Source organism: Sminthopsis crassicaudata, chromosome 3 (genome assembly GCF_048593235.1).
Source record: "Sminthopsis crassicaudata isolate SCR6 chromosome 3, ASM4859323v1, whole genome shotgun sequence".
Classification (NCBI taxonomy): domain Eukaryota; kingdom Metazoa; phylum Chordata; class Mammalia; order Dasyuromorphia; family Dasyuridae; genus Sminthopsis; species Sminthopsis crassicaudata.
In genome coordinates, this window is record NC_133619.1 from 598,891,353 (window position 1) to 598,904,140 (window position 12,788).

Genomic DNA, 12,788 nt, shown 5'->3' on the forward strand with positions numbered 1-12,788 from the left:
GAGGCACACTGGGGGAGAGGGGACAATGATCACTTTTATACAGCTGCAAGGTGGGGGCATTTTTACTACACAAATCCAACATTGGGACCACATAATTCCACTTCCCATCTGTGTAAGGCTTTTACCATTTTCAAAGAGCATTACTGATATAACCTCCACTGCAGGGCAGGAAGGGCTGACAATTGGGCAAAAACCCTACTTTAAGGATGAGGAAACTGAGGTTACGGGAGATTACCCTCATTCTCCTGTCTGTACCTTGTTTGCACAGAGTTGTGCTGCCTCCCCCTGAGAACGCGAGCTTCTTGAAGTTTTTTAGCTTTTGGGTTTTTGGCTTCCTTTGTCTGCCCAGTGCTCAGATAGGTGATGGACAATGGACTGACTGATGTCCTGGAAGGAGCATTAGCCTCTCAGAGTCAGCAGACAGCTGAGTTCAGATATGGCCTGGGAGCCTGGACCAGGGCTCAACCTTTGACCTCTGTGAATCTCACTTTCTCCATCCATAAATCAGGGGCACAGAGACTAGAGTGTTTAACTGGGATCAGAAGATCAGATGAGGAGATAATGTATGTAAAGCATTTCACAGGCCATAAGGTGTCCCATAAATGCCAGCTATTATTCTTCATTACTGTCATCTTTGATGGCATTGAGGAAGCACAGTGGAGAAAGTATCAGGAGGACCTGATTTCAAATCCCAACGCCGACATTTACTCGTGTGGCTGTGAGACTCTGAGCAAGTTACACACCCTCTCTCAACCTCAGTAAAAGGAAGCATCTAAATCCCAGAACTGTAGTGAGATCACAAGTGCCTTCCAAATCTGAAAGCTCTTCGGAAATGCTATTCTTTATTTATGGAACTCAGTCCTACTAGAATTCTTTTGTATTTAGTGTTAGGTAAGGATAAAGCAACTACCTGAATGAAATGATGATCATTATTCGCCTCATTCTGGATGGAGTCCTGGGATGAGTTACTACCCTGCTATTTATTAGTCTTTTATATTTAATGTTCTGCAGACTGCTTCACATGTGATTATTACAGTGTGATTGTCATTTTTCAGTAGCAAGACCCAGGTCCGCTGCTATTGAGATGGCAACATCATGCTGTATTTTATGGATTCCATCCTGAGCCCAGGGCGAGGGGTCGCAGCACTGTGATTACTATTGCCCCGCCATTCCCACCCACACTTGGTCTCAATGAATTGCTATCTCAAGCTGTGTCATAGAAAGCCCACCTTCACACATCCTTAATTCCTCAGATGGAAGGTCTCCATAATTCTATCAATGTATATCTATCATGGGCTTAACTTATGCTAAGTACTAAGGGATGTCTGCTCTCACAGGGCTTACAGTCCAATAAGCAATTTACAAACACAACACGCAAGAAACCCAGGAGGTTGTATGACCCCTCCATTTTCAACTAAATGCATTCAGTAAGCATTTATAAAGTGTCTACTATGTCATGGGCACAGTACTAGGGTTGGAAAATGGAAAAAAAAAACTCCTGTTCTCAAGGAGCTTCCATTCTATATTGGGAGAGAATTAGAGGTGGATCAATAGCCAGAGACAAAGGACTCTGTAAAGGGGATTGATTTACATCCTAGACTTTAGGAGAATGGAAATTAAAGAGGTAAGAAGAAAGAAATATTGGTATGATTCCACAGGCTTAGATTTTTCAAAGAAAATCAGTTCCAGAGGCAGAAGGCTTCTCAGAACAAAATTCTAGCAAACAGGAACAAATGAGAGCATGGAAGGAAACCTGAAGATGCCCAAATGGCTGGTCCTTCAGGGAATATTTTGACCAGCTCTTATTTTGAATGGATGAATTTTGGAAATAGAAGCAAGGTCAAAGAACACAGAAGAGCATGGACCTGCCAGAATGGCATCAGGAAGGCCAAAAGCCTCAGGGGCTGAGGCAGTAAAGAATTATAAAGAGAGTAGATGCCCTTAGACAAGTTATAATACAATAACAATACATGATATGATACAGTAACAACATTACTGTGTCACAAGAAACAATGAATATGAAGAATTCGGAGAAGCCTGGGAAAACTTAAGAGAACTGATTCAGGTGAATTAAGAAGGACCAAAAAAAAAAATCAAATCCACAATGATTATAGCAATATAAATAAAAAAGGGGGGGGAGGGATCACAGAAGGGAACTGAATGCTACATAATTGTAGTGACCAAGCTGAGCTCTCCTGGAGAAGAAAGGATAAAAGGCATTTCCTGCCTTCTTTGGAAAGTTGAGGGATGACAGTGGATGTGAAATATCACATTTCTCTACAATCTCTTGATACAGTTAGTTGTTAGTTTGGGCTGATTTGTTTATTTTTTTGGTTCTTGGGGGGAGAGGGAAGGCATATATTTAGAAATTATGATGTTGTAAAAAAAATCTTTGTTTTATATGTAGAGGCAAGAAAAATAAGGAAGGCAGAAGGCCCCTGCTTGAGGAAAATGGAGAAAAAGATACCACAGATCTGGGGGGAAGCAAGGTAACTCAATTCCTCTTTTGCTTCGGTTTCGAAAACTACTATATAGCAGTTCAAAGTGTTACTGTGGGAGTACTCTTTGGGACAAAAAAATCTGAAACAAAGTGGGTGATCATCAAAGGATCCCTTGATGTGGAGGCAGAGGGTCTGAGTTCAAATCTCATTTCTGCCACTTACCTGAGCCTTTTAGCAAGTCATTTCACATATTATCTATAAAAAGGATTACATTTCAGTTCTAAAACTGTATCATATGAATATCCAACAAATGGGGAACAGATGAACACACTGAACAGGGAAACAGAGGCTGGACTTGTTCTGATCAGCCAAGGGTTTGTAACTTCAAGTTTTAAGAGTTGCCTGCAGTCCTGAGACACTGAGTGACTGGCCCATAGAGATGTGTGAAAAGCAAGCTCTGGATCTAGTTATTCCTGATGCTAAGATGAGCTCTCTCTCCACTGGCCAGGCTGCCTATTTATGACTATGATGGAATATTACTGCATCATCAGAATGGGCAAGTCTGAGGATTCAGAGCAACATAGAAAGATCTGGGTAAACTGAGGAAGAGCAAAGCAAGACAAACAATATCCAAAATGACTACAATTGTGTAAATTGGAAGAATACTAAAAGGCAGCTGCCCTCTGAGTGACTGTAGAGAACAATCCTGGCCCCAGGGACACATGAGGAAATGTACGGAGTTCCTTTCAGGAGAGGAGGGGGGGGGGCTCAGGGTATAGAATGATGCACACCCCATCAGTCACAGGTGATATGTTAGCAGGTTTTGCTGAATTGTTTGTCTTTGTTACATAGGAGAGTTTCATCAAAGGAAAGGGGTATGCCTAGAAATTACTAGAAATTTTTACTGTAATGTAAAAAATAAAAGGCCGCAATAAAACTTATTTAAAAAAAACTCATATGTGAAGAATAAATACATAGGGGTTTTGGCAGACTGAAAATTTAATACAAGACAAAAAGATGACAAAACAGGCAAAACAGTTAATGAGATAGTGGACTGAGCTAATAGAGAATGTCTCCAATAAAGGAATTGACAGTCCCATTTCTTGGCTTGGGGGAAGGGAAGGGAAACGAATAAGCATTTATTAAACACTCGCTATGTGCCAGGCACCATGCTAAGTGCTTTTTACAAATATTATCTCATTTGATCCACATACCAACTGGAGGAGGCTATTATACAGCCAAGGAAATGGAGGGAAGTACAGGTTAAGTGACAAGCTCAGGGTCACACCATTAAGTGTCTGAGGTCAGATTTGAATTCAGCTCTTCCTGACTCCAGATCTGGCATTGTCTCCCAGCTGGCCTGGTCAGATGGATCACATTTGGAGTTCTGAGGCTCACATTTTGGAACAGAGACTGATAAGGTACAAAGTGTCCAGAGGAAGGCCCCCAGATCCATTCTGCAGGATGGCTGAATGAATCAGGGTTTGAGCCTGGAGAACACTTGAGCCAGACTTTGAGGTCTGATCCTACCTGGGCTTAGCACCTCTTAGTTCTTAGGCAAATCTTATCACTTGTCGGGGAGCTAACTTCCCAAAATACTTGGGACCTGAGGCCACCCTCCACTTGGATGTTCCAACCTTAGAGTCCGGAGTTCAAGCAGTATTTATCCAAGTAGAACTTACTCAAGGCAGCAGAGGTGGAGGGTAATGGACTAATGAAGGCTGGATGGGCTGGGGTCAGGCCTTGTCTCAGGGACTTCCTGCTGCATGACCTTAGCCTACCACTCCAAGCCCCAGGGCCACACTTGGCCTGCAAGTTTCCTATCACTTGCTCTATCTGAACCGGAGGAACAAATGTCCACACCGGGAGTTCCGGAGATAAAGGCAATTACAGGTCTGGACAAATAAGTACCAGGCAGAGCACTGGAGCCAGATCAGATTGGAAAGGCCATAAATGTCAAACATGGAGAGCAAGGAAACACCTAAGGGCTTCCACAAGTCTTCTAGCACCAGCAGGACCTGCAGAATCTATTCCTCTGTGATTCCTTATTACTCAAAAATGAGGAGATCAGAGGCCATCCAGTCCAATCACTTCCTTTTTTAAAGGAAAGGAAGTTCCATCTTTGAGAGGTGAAGTCACTTGTTTAAGGTCACTTGGGATCAGGTAACAGAGACAGGATATGAATCCAGCTCCTCCAGCTCCAAAGCCAGAGCCTTTTTCAGGGAATTCCAAGCAGAGGGAAAAGGGCCTGAGCAAGGCCCCCAGACCAGAGTGGATGTGTCTGACTGAGAGAAAGAGGGAGGAGCGGGGCACTCTCTCCATCCAAACAGAAGCAGGATTAAGGGGCTTTGGACGCAGAAACGGGAACCTTGGACTTTAGGCTGCTGGAGATCTAAACTTGGCCACAGAATGGGCAGCTGCTTTGTCCTCCCCAGAGCCAGCTTACCACCATGAGGCCTTGAGGAAGGAAGATGAAGGAAGTGAGGGCCCTTGAGAGCTCACTTTCGATTCTGAAAAATGACCTCCTTCAAGGCACGTGTTACCAGGCCATTTCAGTCTCAGACATCTGGTGGTTCTCTTCCACAAAATCCTTCTGAACTGTAGACAAGACTCTTATCAGGAATCAAGAGACTGGGACAAAGGAGCCTGGGAAATGATCATTTATCCTACTAGATCCCTAAAGAGCTAGATTCCAAGAGACTACCCCAGGAAAGATTTAGCATAAGAACAAGCAAGGGAGTAGAACAGAGCTACAAGAGAGAAATGAACTGGAAACACCTTCACTAGATGTGGGGCCAGCAACTTAACTGCTCCCATTCTCAGTTTTGTCAACTGAAAACTAGTCATAATAATACTAGTTCTGCTCACCTCACATGTGTATGGTGAAGAAAGTACCTGGTAGACCTCGAATTCCATTGGAGAAGTAGGAGCCCTGGTCTAGAACATCCTGTTTTCCTATTCTCTACCACCTGCCTGTCCTTCTAGACTGGCTCCCCTGAGCCCTCCCAGATCGCCTCATTTGACAATTATTTGCTTCTCCAATTAGACAATAAGCTTTCTGAGGGCAGGCAGGAACCTTGGGATTTTTTTTTGGATCCCCGAAAGCTAGAAAGGCTTCAGCTATGGGTCCTAGCAAAAAATGGTAGAAATGTCATTTGGAAGCCACCCATCCCTGACCAGAGAACCTCATCCACAGGCTGGCTACAGGGGAATGAATTTTCCTGATTTTTGCAGTCCCTGAATGTGTTCCTAGTTACAGGGTTTGCAATCTTACGTAAGGGAAGGGATACCTACAGTAAGTCCTGAAGAACTCTGTTCTCACCTCTACCCAGGGACTTAGCACACAGGACAAGAAAGTATCTGCTGAATCTTCACTGTACAGTAGAAAAAGGGAATGGGCAACAGAACAGGCAAGGCAGAGGCTGGGTCCAGAGGGTTTAGCTTCTTGCTCCCTACTGGCCCGATGGATAGGAATTCTCCCCTGTAATGGCCTCAGAGCCTCCGACCTGCCTTCAGTCAGATTTCCTAGAGCTGTCTGTCCTCCTGGCCTCTACTGGGGAAGGAAAGGCACCTCAGTGTCAGCCATCCCTTCGCCCTCTCCTCACTCTCCCAAACAGACCAGAGCCTCCAAACTCCCAAGTGTGGGATCTAACTCTGCCTGAAAAGAACACAGAACAAAAGTTCCCAATCTAGTCTCATCTCTACTTATAATTCCTGGCTCCCCCGCTAACTGCATTAAGACCTAAGTTCAAGTCCTCCTATGCCAACTATGGGACTCTGGAAAGTCATTTTCCTTCTGAGCCTCAGTTTTTTCAACTGTAAATTGGGCGGGGTAAAACTTTCACTACCAATCTCACCCATGACTGAAGATCCAGCAAAGTAATGTGAAGAATGATGTACGTCAGTGGAGGGTGAGCATGCTACTCCAACTCAAATCTGAACAACTTGGGGAATCACTTCTCCCCAAGCCCAGCTCGTATTGCTTGACCTCTCAGGAACAAGGCTAAACCAATCCTCTCTAAAGGCAGTGGCCAAGGAGAGACCTAGATCTCCTAGGAGGTACCCTGGTATCCATAAGACCTAAAATTTCTTGATTCAAAACCCAAGTTTATTCTTTGCATGCTCTCAAAATCAAATACATGTCCAGAAAATACGGGGGGGGGGGGAAAGATGAAATTTGATCCTTACTAACTAACTTACAATCACAAAATCTCAAAGCCGGACAGGAGCTTAGCGGCCACTCAATCCACCCATTCCTGACCAATAAGCCTTCTGGTATAGTGGGCAATTTTGATCTTGGTATCAGAAAGAACTAGGTTCAAATTCTGCTAGACTATGCACAGGTCACAGAATAATCCCACACCCCAGTGGTCTCAGTTCCCTTGCCTGTAAAATATGGGAGGTTAGACTAGATAGCTCAGATCTCTCTGTACCCTTGCCTCACCCAGTCACACACCAAAATTCTGGTGACTTTATGAATTAGCCACATCTCTTCAGAGTCTATGATATCTCTGAGTCTCAATTTCTTCATCTGTAAAACTATATGTATAGATATAGATATAGATAGATAGTAAATACATATATATATGCATATATATATAGTAAAATGATATAAATATATATCTATATAACTATCTCTTGGGATTGTTGTGAGGCTCAAATAAAATAATGTCTAAAGTGTTCTGTGTACTTTCAAATAATCTAGAAATTATTGTACCCAAGCATCTAGCCTCCCTTTAAGGACTGCTAGTGTGGAGGAAAACCTACTCCCTCTCAAGGAAACCCATTCCACTTTTGGACCGCTCTAATTATTAGGGAATCTGGCATTAAATGAAGTCTTCTATCCCTTCTAATGCTTCTAATTCTGAAGTCAAGCAGAACACATCTAATCCCTCTTTCCCATAACACCCATAAACCAATGAAAGACATATCAAATCATCCCTAAATTTCTCCTTAATCCTTGTGAAAGGAAGAAAGACTTCACCTTTCAGAAAAATGAACCAACTATGAAAGGAAGACTAAGGTCTGTGCTAGGCCAGGTGGTCAGTCAAGAGTTGGACAAACAGGGTTCAGATCCTGCCTCTGACATTACTTATGTCACTGACCTTCATGCAAATCAGTCATCCTCCCAGTTCTTTGATTCCTCCTCAGTTAAATCAGAGGTGTTGGATAAAATGACCTCTGAAATCCCTCACAGCCCTAGAGGCAGCTGATGGTGGAATGGATAGAGCCCCAGGTCTGGAGTTAGGAAGACTCAAATTTAATCCAGCCTCAAACCTTTTCTAGTTGAGAGCCCCCAGGGAGAGACTTAATTTCCTTATCTGTAAAATTAGGCTGATAACAACACCTATCTCCAAACCTTGTGGTGAAGATCAAGATTTGTGAAACTCTTAGGTGAGTATCTGGCACACAGCAGATGCTTAATAAATGCGGATTTTCTTCTGAAGTTTATAACCTCCGAGAACAATTCATTGTTCATTAACAGGCCCTTTTGGGCCTACCAAGCTTCCTTCTGCCAGAGGCAAGAATCAACTCAGGCTCTCCGAGGATGGGGTAAGAAACAAATGCTATGCTATTATAAGCTTTCAGTTCAGTCTATCAAAGGATAGAATCTATCAGTTCTGAATCTGTCCCATCACCTCCACGAAAATGTGATTCATAAGCATTCCAATCATACAAAAACCCCACATCAAGACATACATCAATCCTACATACATTCCCAGATGGTTCTGATCCAGAACCTACCTGTCCAACCCTCCCCAGTCAGGGTCAGAAATGTTCCTCTGCCTGTACTCCTTATAACACTATCTCCTTAACAGACAAGGCATTCTGGGAATGGCCCAGGAACCCCATGAGATACAATCCTGTTCAGCAGTGAACACCAAGAATAAAGGGAGATAGGGTCAAAGACATTTCATATGACTGATTATAAAGCTAGAAGAGATCTGAGAGGACGTAGGGTCCATCCCCTCATTTTTCTTACAGATGGGGAAACTGAGGCTGGGAGAGGTGAAGGAATTTGCCCAGGGCAATTTGGTGACAAAGAAGATTAAGGAAGGATGCATTAGAGGGCCCTAGAGTTTGTGGGCTTGGGAGCAGAGGACAGAATGGTTTAATAAGTGTTGCAGAAGGTGATAAAGGAATTGAAAAGCTATCCTAACTTAACTCAAATAGATGTGTTACCACGGCTTCTTGCCTCCCTTGCAAATAACCTGCAATCAAGTTCCTCTAGGTCTCCTACCTGACCCCCGGAAATAATTTTTTCATCTCCCCCTCCCCAAAAGAGAGCAGCCATTCCTGCGGCCGCCCCAAGTTGTTTCCAACAATCTCTGAAAGTGCTTCTGGGGTCCAAAAACACTTAGTCACAGATTCGGAGGACGTCTTAGGAGACTTAAATCCAGTCCAAGCATCGTACAGAAGAGGAAACTGAGTCTCAGAGAGGGAAAATGAATTCTATCCGGCCCCGTTAGCGCCCTGCCGGGATCCCCACAAGAGCTGCTGGAAAGGATGCAGGAACCCCATAGGAAGCAAACATGTCTCTACCCTAAGTGGCTCCAGGCGGGTCACAGACTCTAGGAGAGATGGTTCCAAAGAAGCGGGTTAAGCACCACCAGGTGCCCAAGAGACTGAGCCAGGGGCAACCTCTCCATCCTGAAACCCTTCCCCTAGCTCCTTCACAGCCTCCCCGGCATCCCCACTCTAGGAATGATATATGGGGAGGGGGCATTTCCTCCTTAACAGCGCCCCCTGCTCCCCCAAACGCCCTCGCCCCCGGCACCCCCTCCTGAGGAGCAGCCCCTTCCTTTCGAATCCACTTTCCTACTAAATAACCCGCTAAGTAGCAAATCCACCCACTCGGGTCTCCTTCCATTCTAGCTTTTTATCCCACCCACCCCCTCCGGGAAAAATTTAGAGCCCCCCCAAAAGCCCCCCCCAAAGCCCCAAACCCCAAACTTTGGGTCCGAGTTAACTTTACCCCCTCGGCGGGCAGCCGGGCCCCGATCTCAGGGCTGTTTCCTTTTTTCTCTTTCAAGTGCGATTACATTGTGTCTCAAGCCCCGCGAGGCTCCTGCACACACGGCCCAAAAGTGCCAAAGAAAAGCAAAAAAAAGCCGTGGCTTTGGGGGGCCCCCTTCGCCTCCAGCCGCCTCTCCCACATTCTCAGACAGTTTTATTAAAATTTTCAGACAAAAGAAAAACAAAAATGGCAGCCTGGCTTATTTTTAAAACAGGACAGGGACGCCATATTCTGCAGATCTGCAAAAAAAGGCAGAAATCCGGCGCTGGCCACCCAGCCGGCGCGGCGGCCGCTGCGCGCGAGCCCCGCTCCATTTGCAATCAGTTTATTTGCATTAAGCCCCATGAATCATTGTTTACCGGAGAATTGCGAGCAGGTTTGAATAGCCCGGCTTTAAAAAAAAAAAAAAAAAAAAAAAGAGCCCGAGACACTTCCTCCCCCCGCGAGCCTGCGAGCCCAGAGCTGCAGCCGCCGGCCAGGGCCGGGGCCGGGGCCGGGGCCGGCGCCGGGGCTACTACAGCTGCCGTGACCGCCGCCGCCCGGGCTACCGGGGACGGTGGCGGCGCGCGAGCCCCGGGAGCTACTGGCGCGAGCGCGGGCCGTGGCCGGAGCTCCCGAAGCCCCGGGCCTGCCTCCGCTCGGCCCGGCTGACAGCGGCCCCCTCCCCACGCCCCCGCCCCGGGCCCCGCAACTCCGCGCAACTTTTGCTCCTGGCGCCCGCCCTCGGCCCGCCCGGGCCCGGCCCCGGGCCGTCAGTCCGAGAGTCCCGCCCGCGCCCCGGCCCCGGCCCCGGCCCCGCACAGACCTGGCTCCGCTCGCTGGCGGGCAGCTCCGGGGCTGCAGCGAGAGCCCGCGCCGCCTCCGCCGTCGCCGCCCGTGCCTCCGCCCGAGCTCCGCCGCGGCCGCCGCGCTGCCCGCCGCCCGCCCTGCCTCCCGCCTCCGCCGCGGCCGGCCGGCCGAGGAGGGCTGGGCTCGGGCTGGGCTCCGCTCGGCTCGGCTCGGCTGCGCTCCGGCGGGGAAGCCCGAGCTCAAACCTTCCGGGTCGCCTGCTGTTCACTTCTGGGGGCTGCAGGCGCCGCTACCGCGGCGGTGGCCGAGGCTGGAGGAGGCGGGCGGCAGGCGGGCGGGCGGCGGCGGCGGCGGGCGGCGGGCAGGCTCGCAGGCTCGCTCCCCTCGGCTCCTCCGCCAGCCAGCCCCGCTCCGGGGGGCGCTCCCCGCCGTGTCCCCGGGGGCCGGCGCGGGCCCCCGCCTCTCCCCGGCTCCGCTGCGCTCCTGCCCCGGGGGCTCCCGAGAATGGGCAGCGCCCGCCCGCCAGCCCGCCCGCCCGCCAGCCCGCGCTGCAGGGGGAGGGGGCGGGCTGGGGGGGAGGGGGGCGCGGGCTGTGCGCGCGTGGGGGAGAGCGGAGGAGGAGAGCCGAGCCCGGGAGAGGGGCGCGCGGGGGGGAGGGGCGGGGGCGCGGGCCGGCGCGCTCGCACGGGGGCTCCCCAGCGCCGGGCCGAGCCACAAAGGACCCGGCCGGGGCGGCCGAGCCTGCGGGCTTCGAGGCCTGTACATTCCCCCGCCGGGGTCCGGGCAGCCCATTGTCCTGGCGCGGCCCGCGGGGACGGGCGGCTAGGCCGGGGAGCGTCCAGCCCCGGGCCAGCCTCGGGCTTCTAGTCCCCACCGAGATAAGGACGTTTAACCTCCTCTCCGGTGAGGGCTTTATACCTGTTACTGAATGGTTAGAGTCAAGAAGCTGGCCAACGATTTTAAAAAAGAAGAAAGAAAGGGAGGAAGGTGTCAGGCTGGGGAGGGAGGCAGGCCTGGAGCACTTTGCAGAGACATCCAGGCATCTGCTCTTTCCAGTACAGAGCACCCTGTCCTGCCCCCGTAGGGTCCAGTGGGGGGGCAGTCTCCAGGGAGCCACATTATTATCAAACCCGGCCTCGTCCCCGACTCCTTCCACCCCGAGCCCTGCCGATCCAGCTCCCCACCTTTCCCCCCGAGCCGGTCCCTCTCAGATGTCGGACTTCATTTCCATTTTCCCTGTACACTCTGGTCACAGCATCACTGAGCATCTTCTCCTGGACCTCTCGAGTCTCCCTCCCTCTCGATTCCAGGGCACCCTGCTCAGCGCTCGAAGGCTCGTCCTCCCAACACGTTTTCATCTGGCTGGGGAAGCCGCAGTGTCTCCCAGTGTAGGAGAGCCAATTTAAGCTTCCCGGAGCCTGACAATTCAGCTCGCTTGGCCTTATCTATCTAAAGACATCTCCCGTTAATCGTCTGCACTATCCCCTCACACTTGGGCACCTTAGCTGGAGCTGTAAATAAAAGAATAAAAAAACAGTGACTTGTGTCTGCACCCCTCCACCCCCCGCCCCCAGACTAGAAACTTGTTGGGAGCAGGAAAAGTATCCTATCTCAATTTTGAATCTCCTATTCCAGGTAATCTGTTCAAATCAGTCAACAAGCATTTTTAAACACCTACTATGTGTCAGGCACCTAGTGAAGAGACAAAGCCAAAAACAAAACAAAACAAAAAACAAACAAACAAACAAACAAAAAAAAAAACCCAACAATCTTGGCTCCTAACTGAATTTATAACGAGGGACTTAGTTCTGAATACAGTGGGTGTTAGAATCCTTTAAAGAAATATGTTTCTTATTACAGCGGTATGAGGAAGGAGGTGCAAGGAAACTGAGGCTTTGGAAAGGAGGGAACTTGCCCATAGTTATGATTAGTAATAATATCTTAGATTAAAGTCTGCAAGACTCTATATGGGTTTCTACACCATAATCCTTTGAGGTAGGTTCTACAAGAATCATACCTATCATTTATATAGCCCTTTAAGGTTTGCCTTATGGCCTGTATGACCCCCATAAAAACTCTATAAGATAGATGTTCTTATTAATCCCATTTTTTTAATAGATAAAGAAAACTAAGACCAAGGAATTTAAGTGACTTGTCCAGCATCATACAAGGTTTGAATATCTTCAGGCCCAGTGCTCCAACAGTATGCGAACTATCCATTTAGGATTCCCAATCGAAAAAAAATTTAAGAACTTCAGTGTAGTAATGAATAGAGCACTGGACTGGGGAACCAGGAAGATTAATCTTCTGAGTTCAAATCCATTTTTATTAGTTGTGTGGGTCCTTGTGGAGTCACTCAACCCCTTTATTTCCTCATCTGTAACATGAGTTAGAGAAGGAAATGGCAAACCACTCCAGTATCTGCCAAGAAAAACCCCAAAAAAGGGTCACAAAAGGTCTGACAGGAGTGGAATGACACAATAAACATTAACTGTAAAATGAAGATTCAAACGGGATTCTGAGACTTTGAGCAATGTGCC

At 48.3% G+C, this 12,788-nt stretch overlaps 1 protein-coding gene across 6 annotated transcripts in view; it reads right to left on the reverse strand.

The window, feature by feature from the left end:
- Positions 1–11,621, reverse strand: part of ZNF362 (zinc finger protein 362) — a 33,391-nt gene extending 21,770 nt beyond the window's left edge. The window contains exon 1 of one of the 6 annotated variants that reach the window (XM_074305517.1): positions 11,433–11,621. In XM_074305517.1, coding sequence (XP_074161618.1) covers positions 11,433–11,606 — 174 coding nt within the window. In that variant the 5' untranslated portion in view covers positions 11,607–11,621. Of the gene's footprint in view, positions 1–9,417; positions 9,698–10,264; positions 10,748–11,011; positions 11,056–11,432 lie in introns of those variants that run through there. The other 5 variants (XM_074305523.1, XM_074305519.1, XM_074305518.1 and 2 more) reach the window with 5 other exon arrangements.
- Between the last annotated feature and the right edge of the window lie 1,167 nt (positions 11,622–12,788).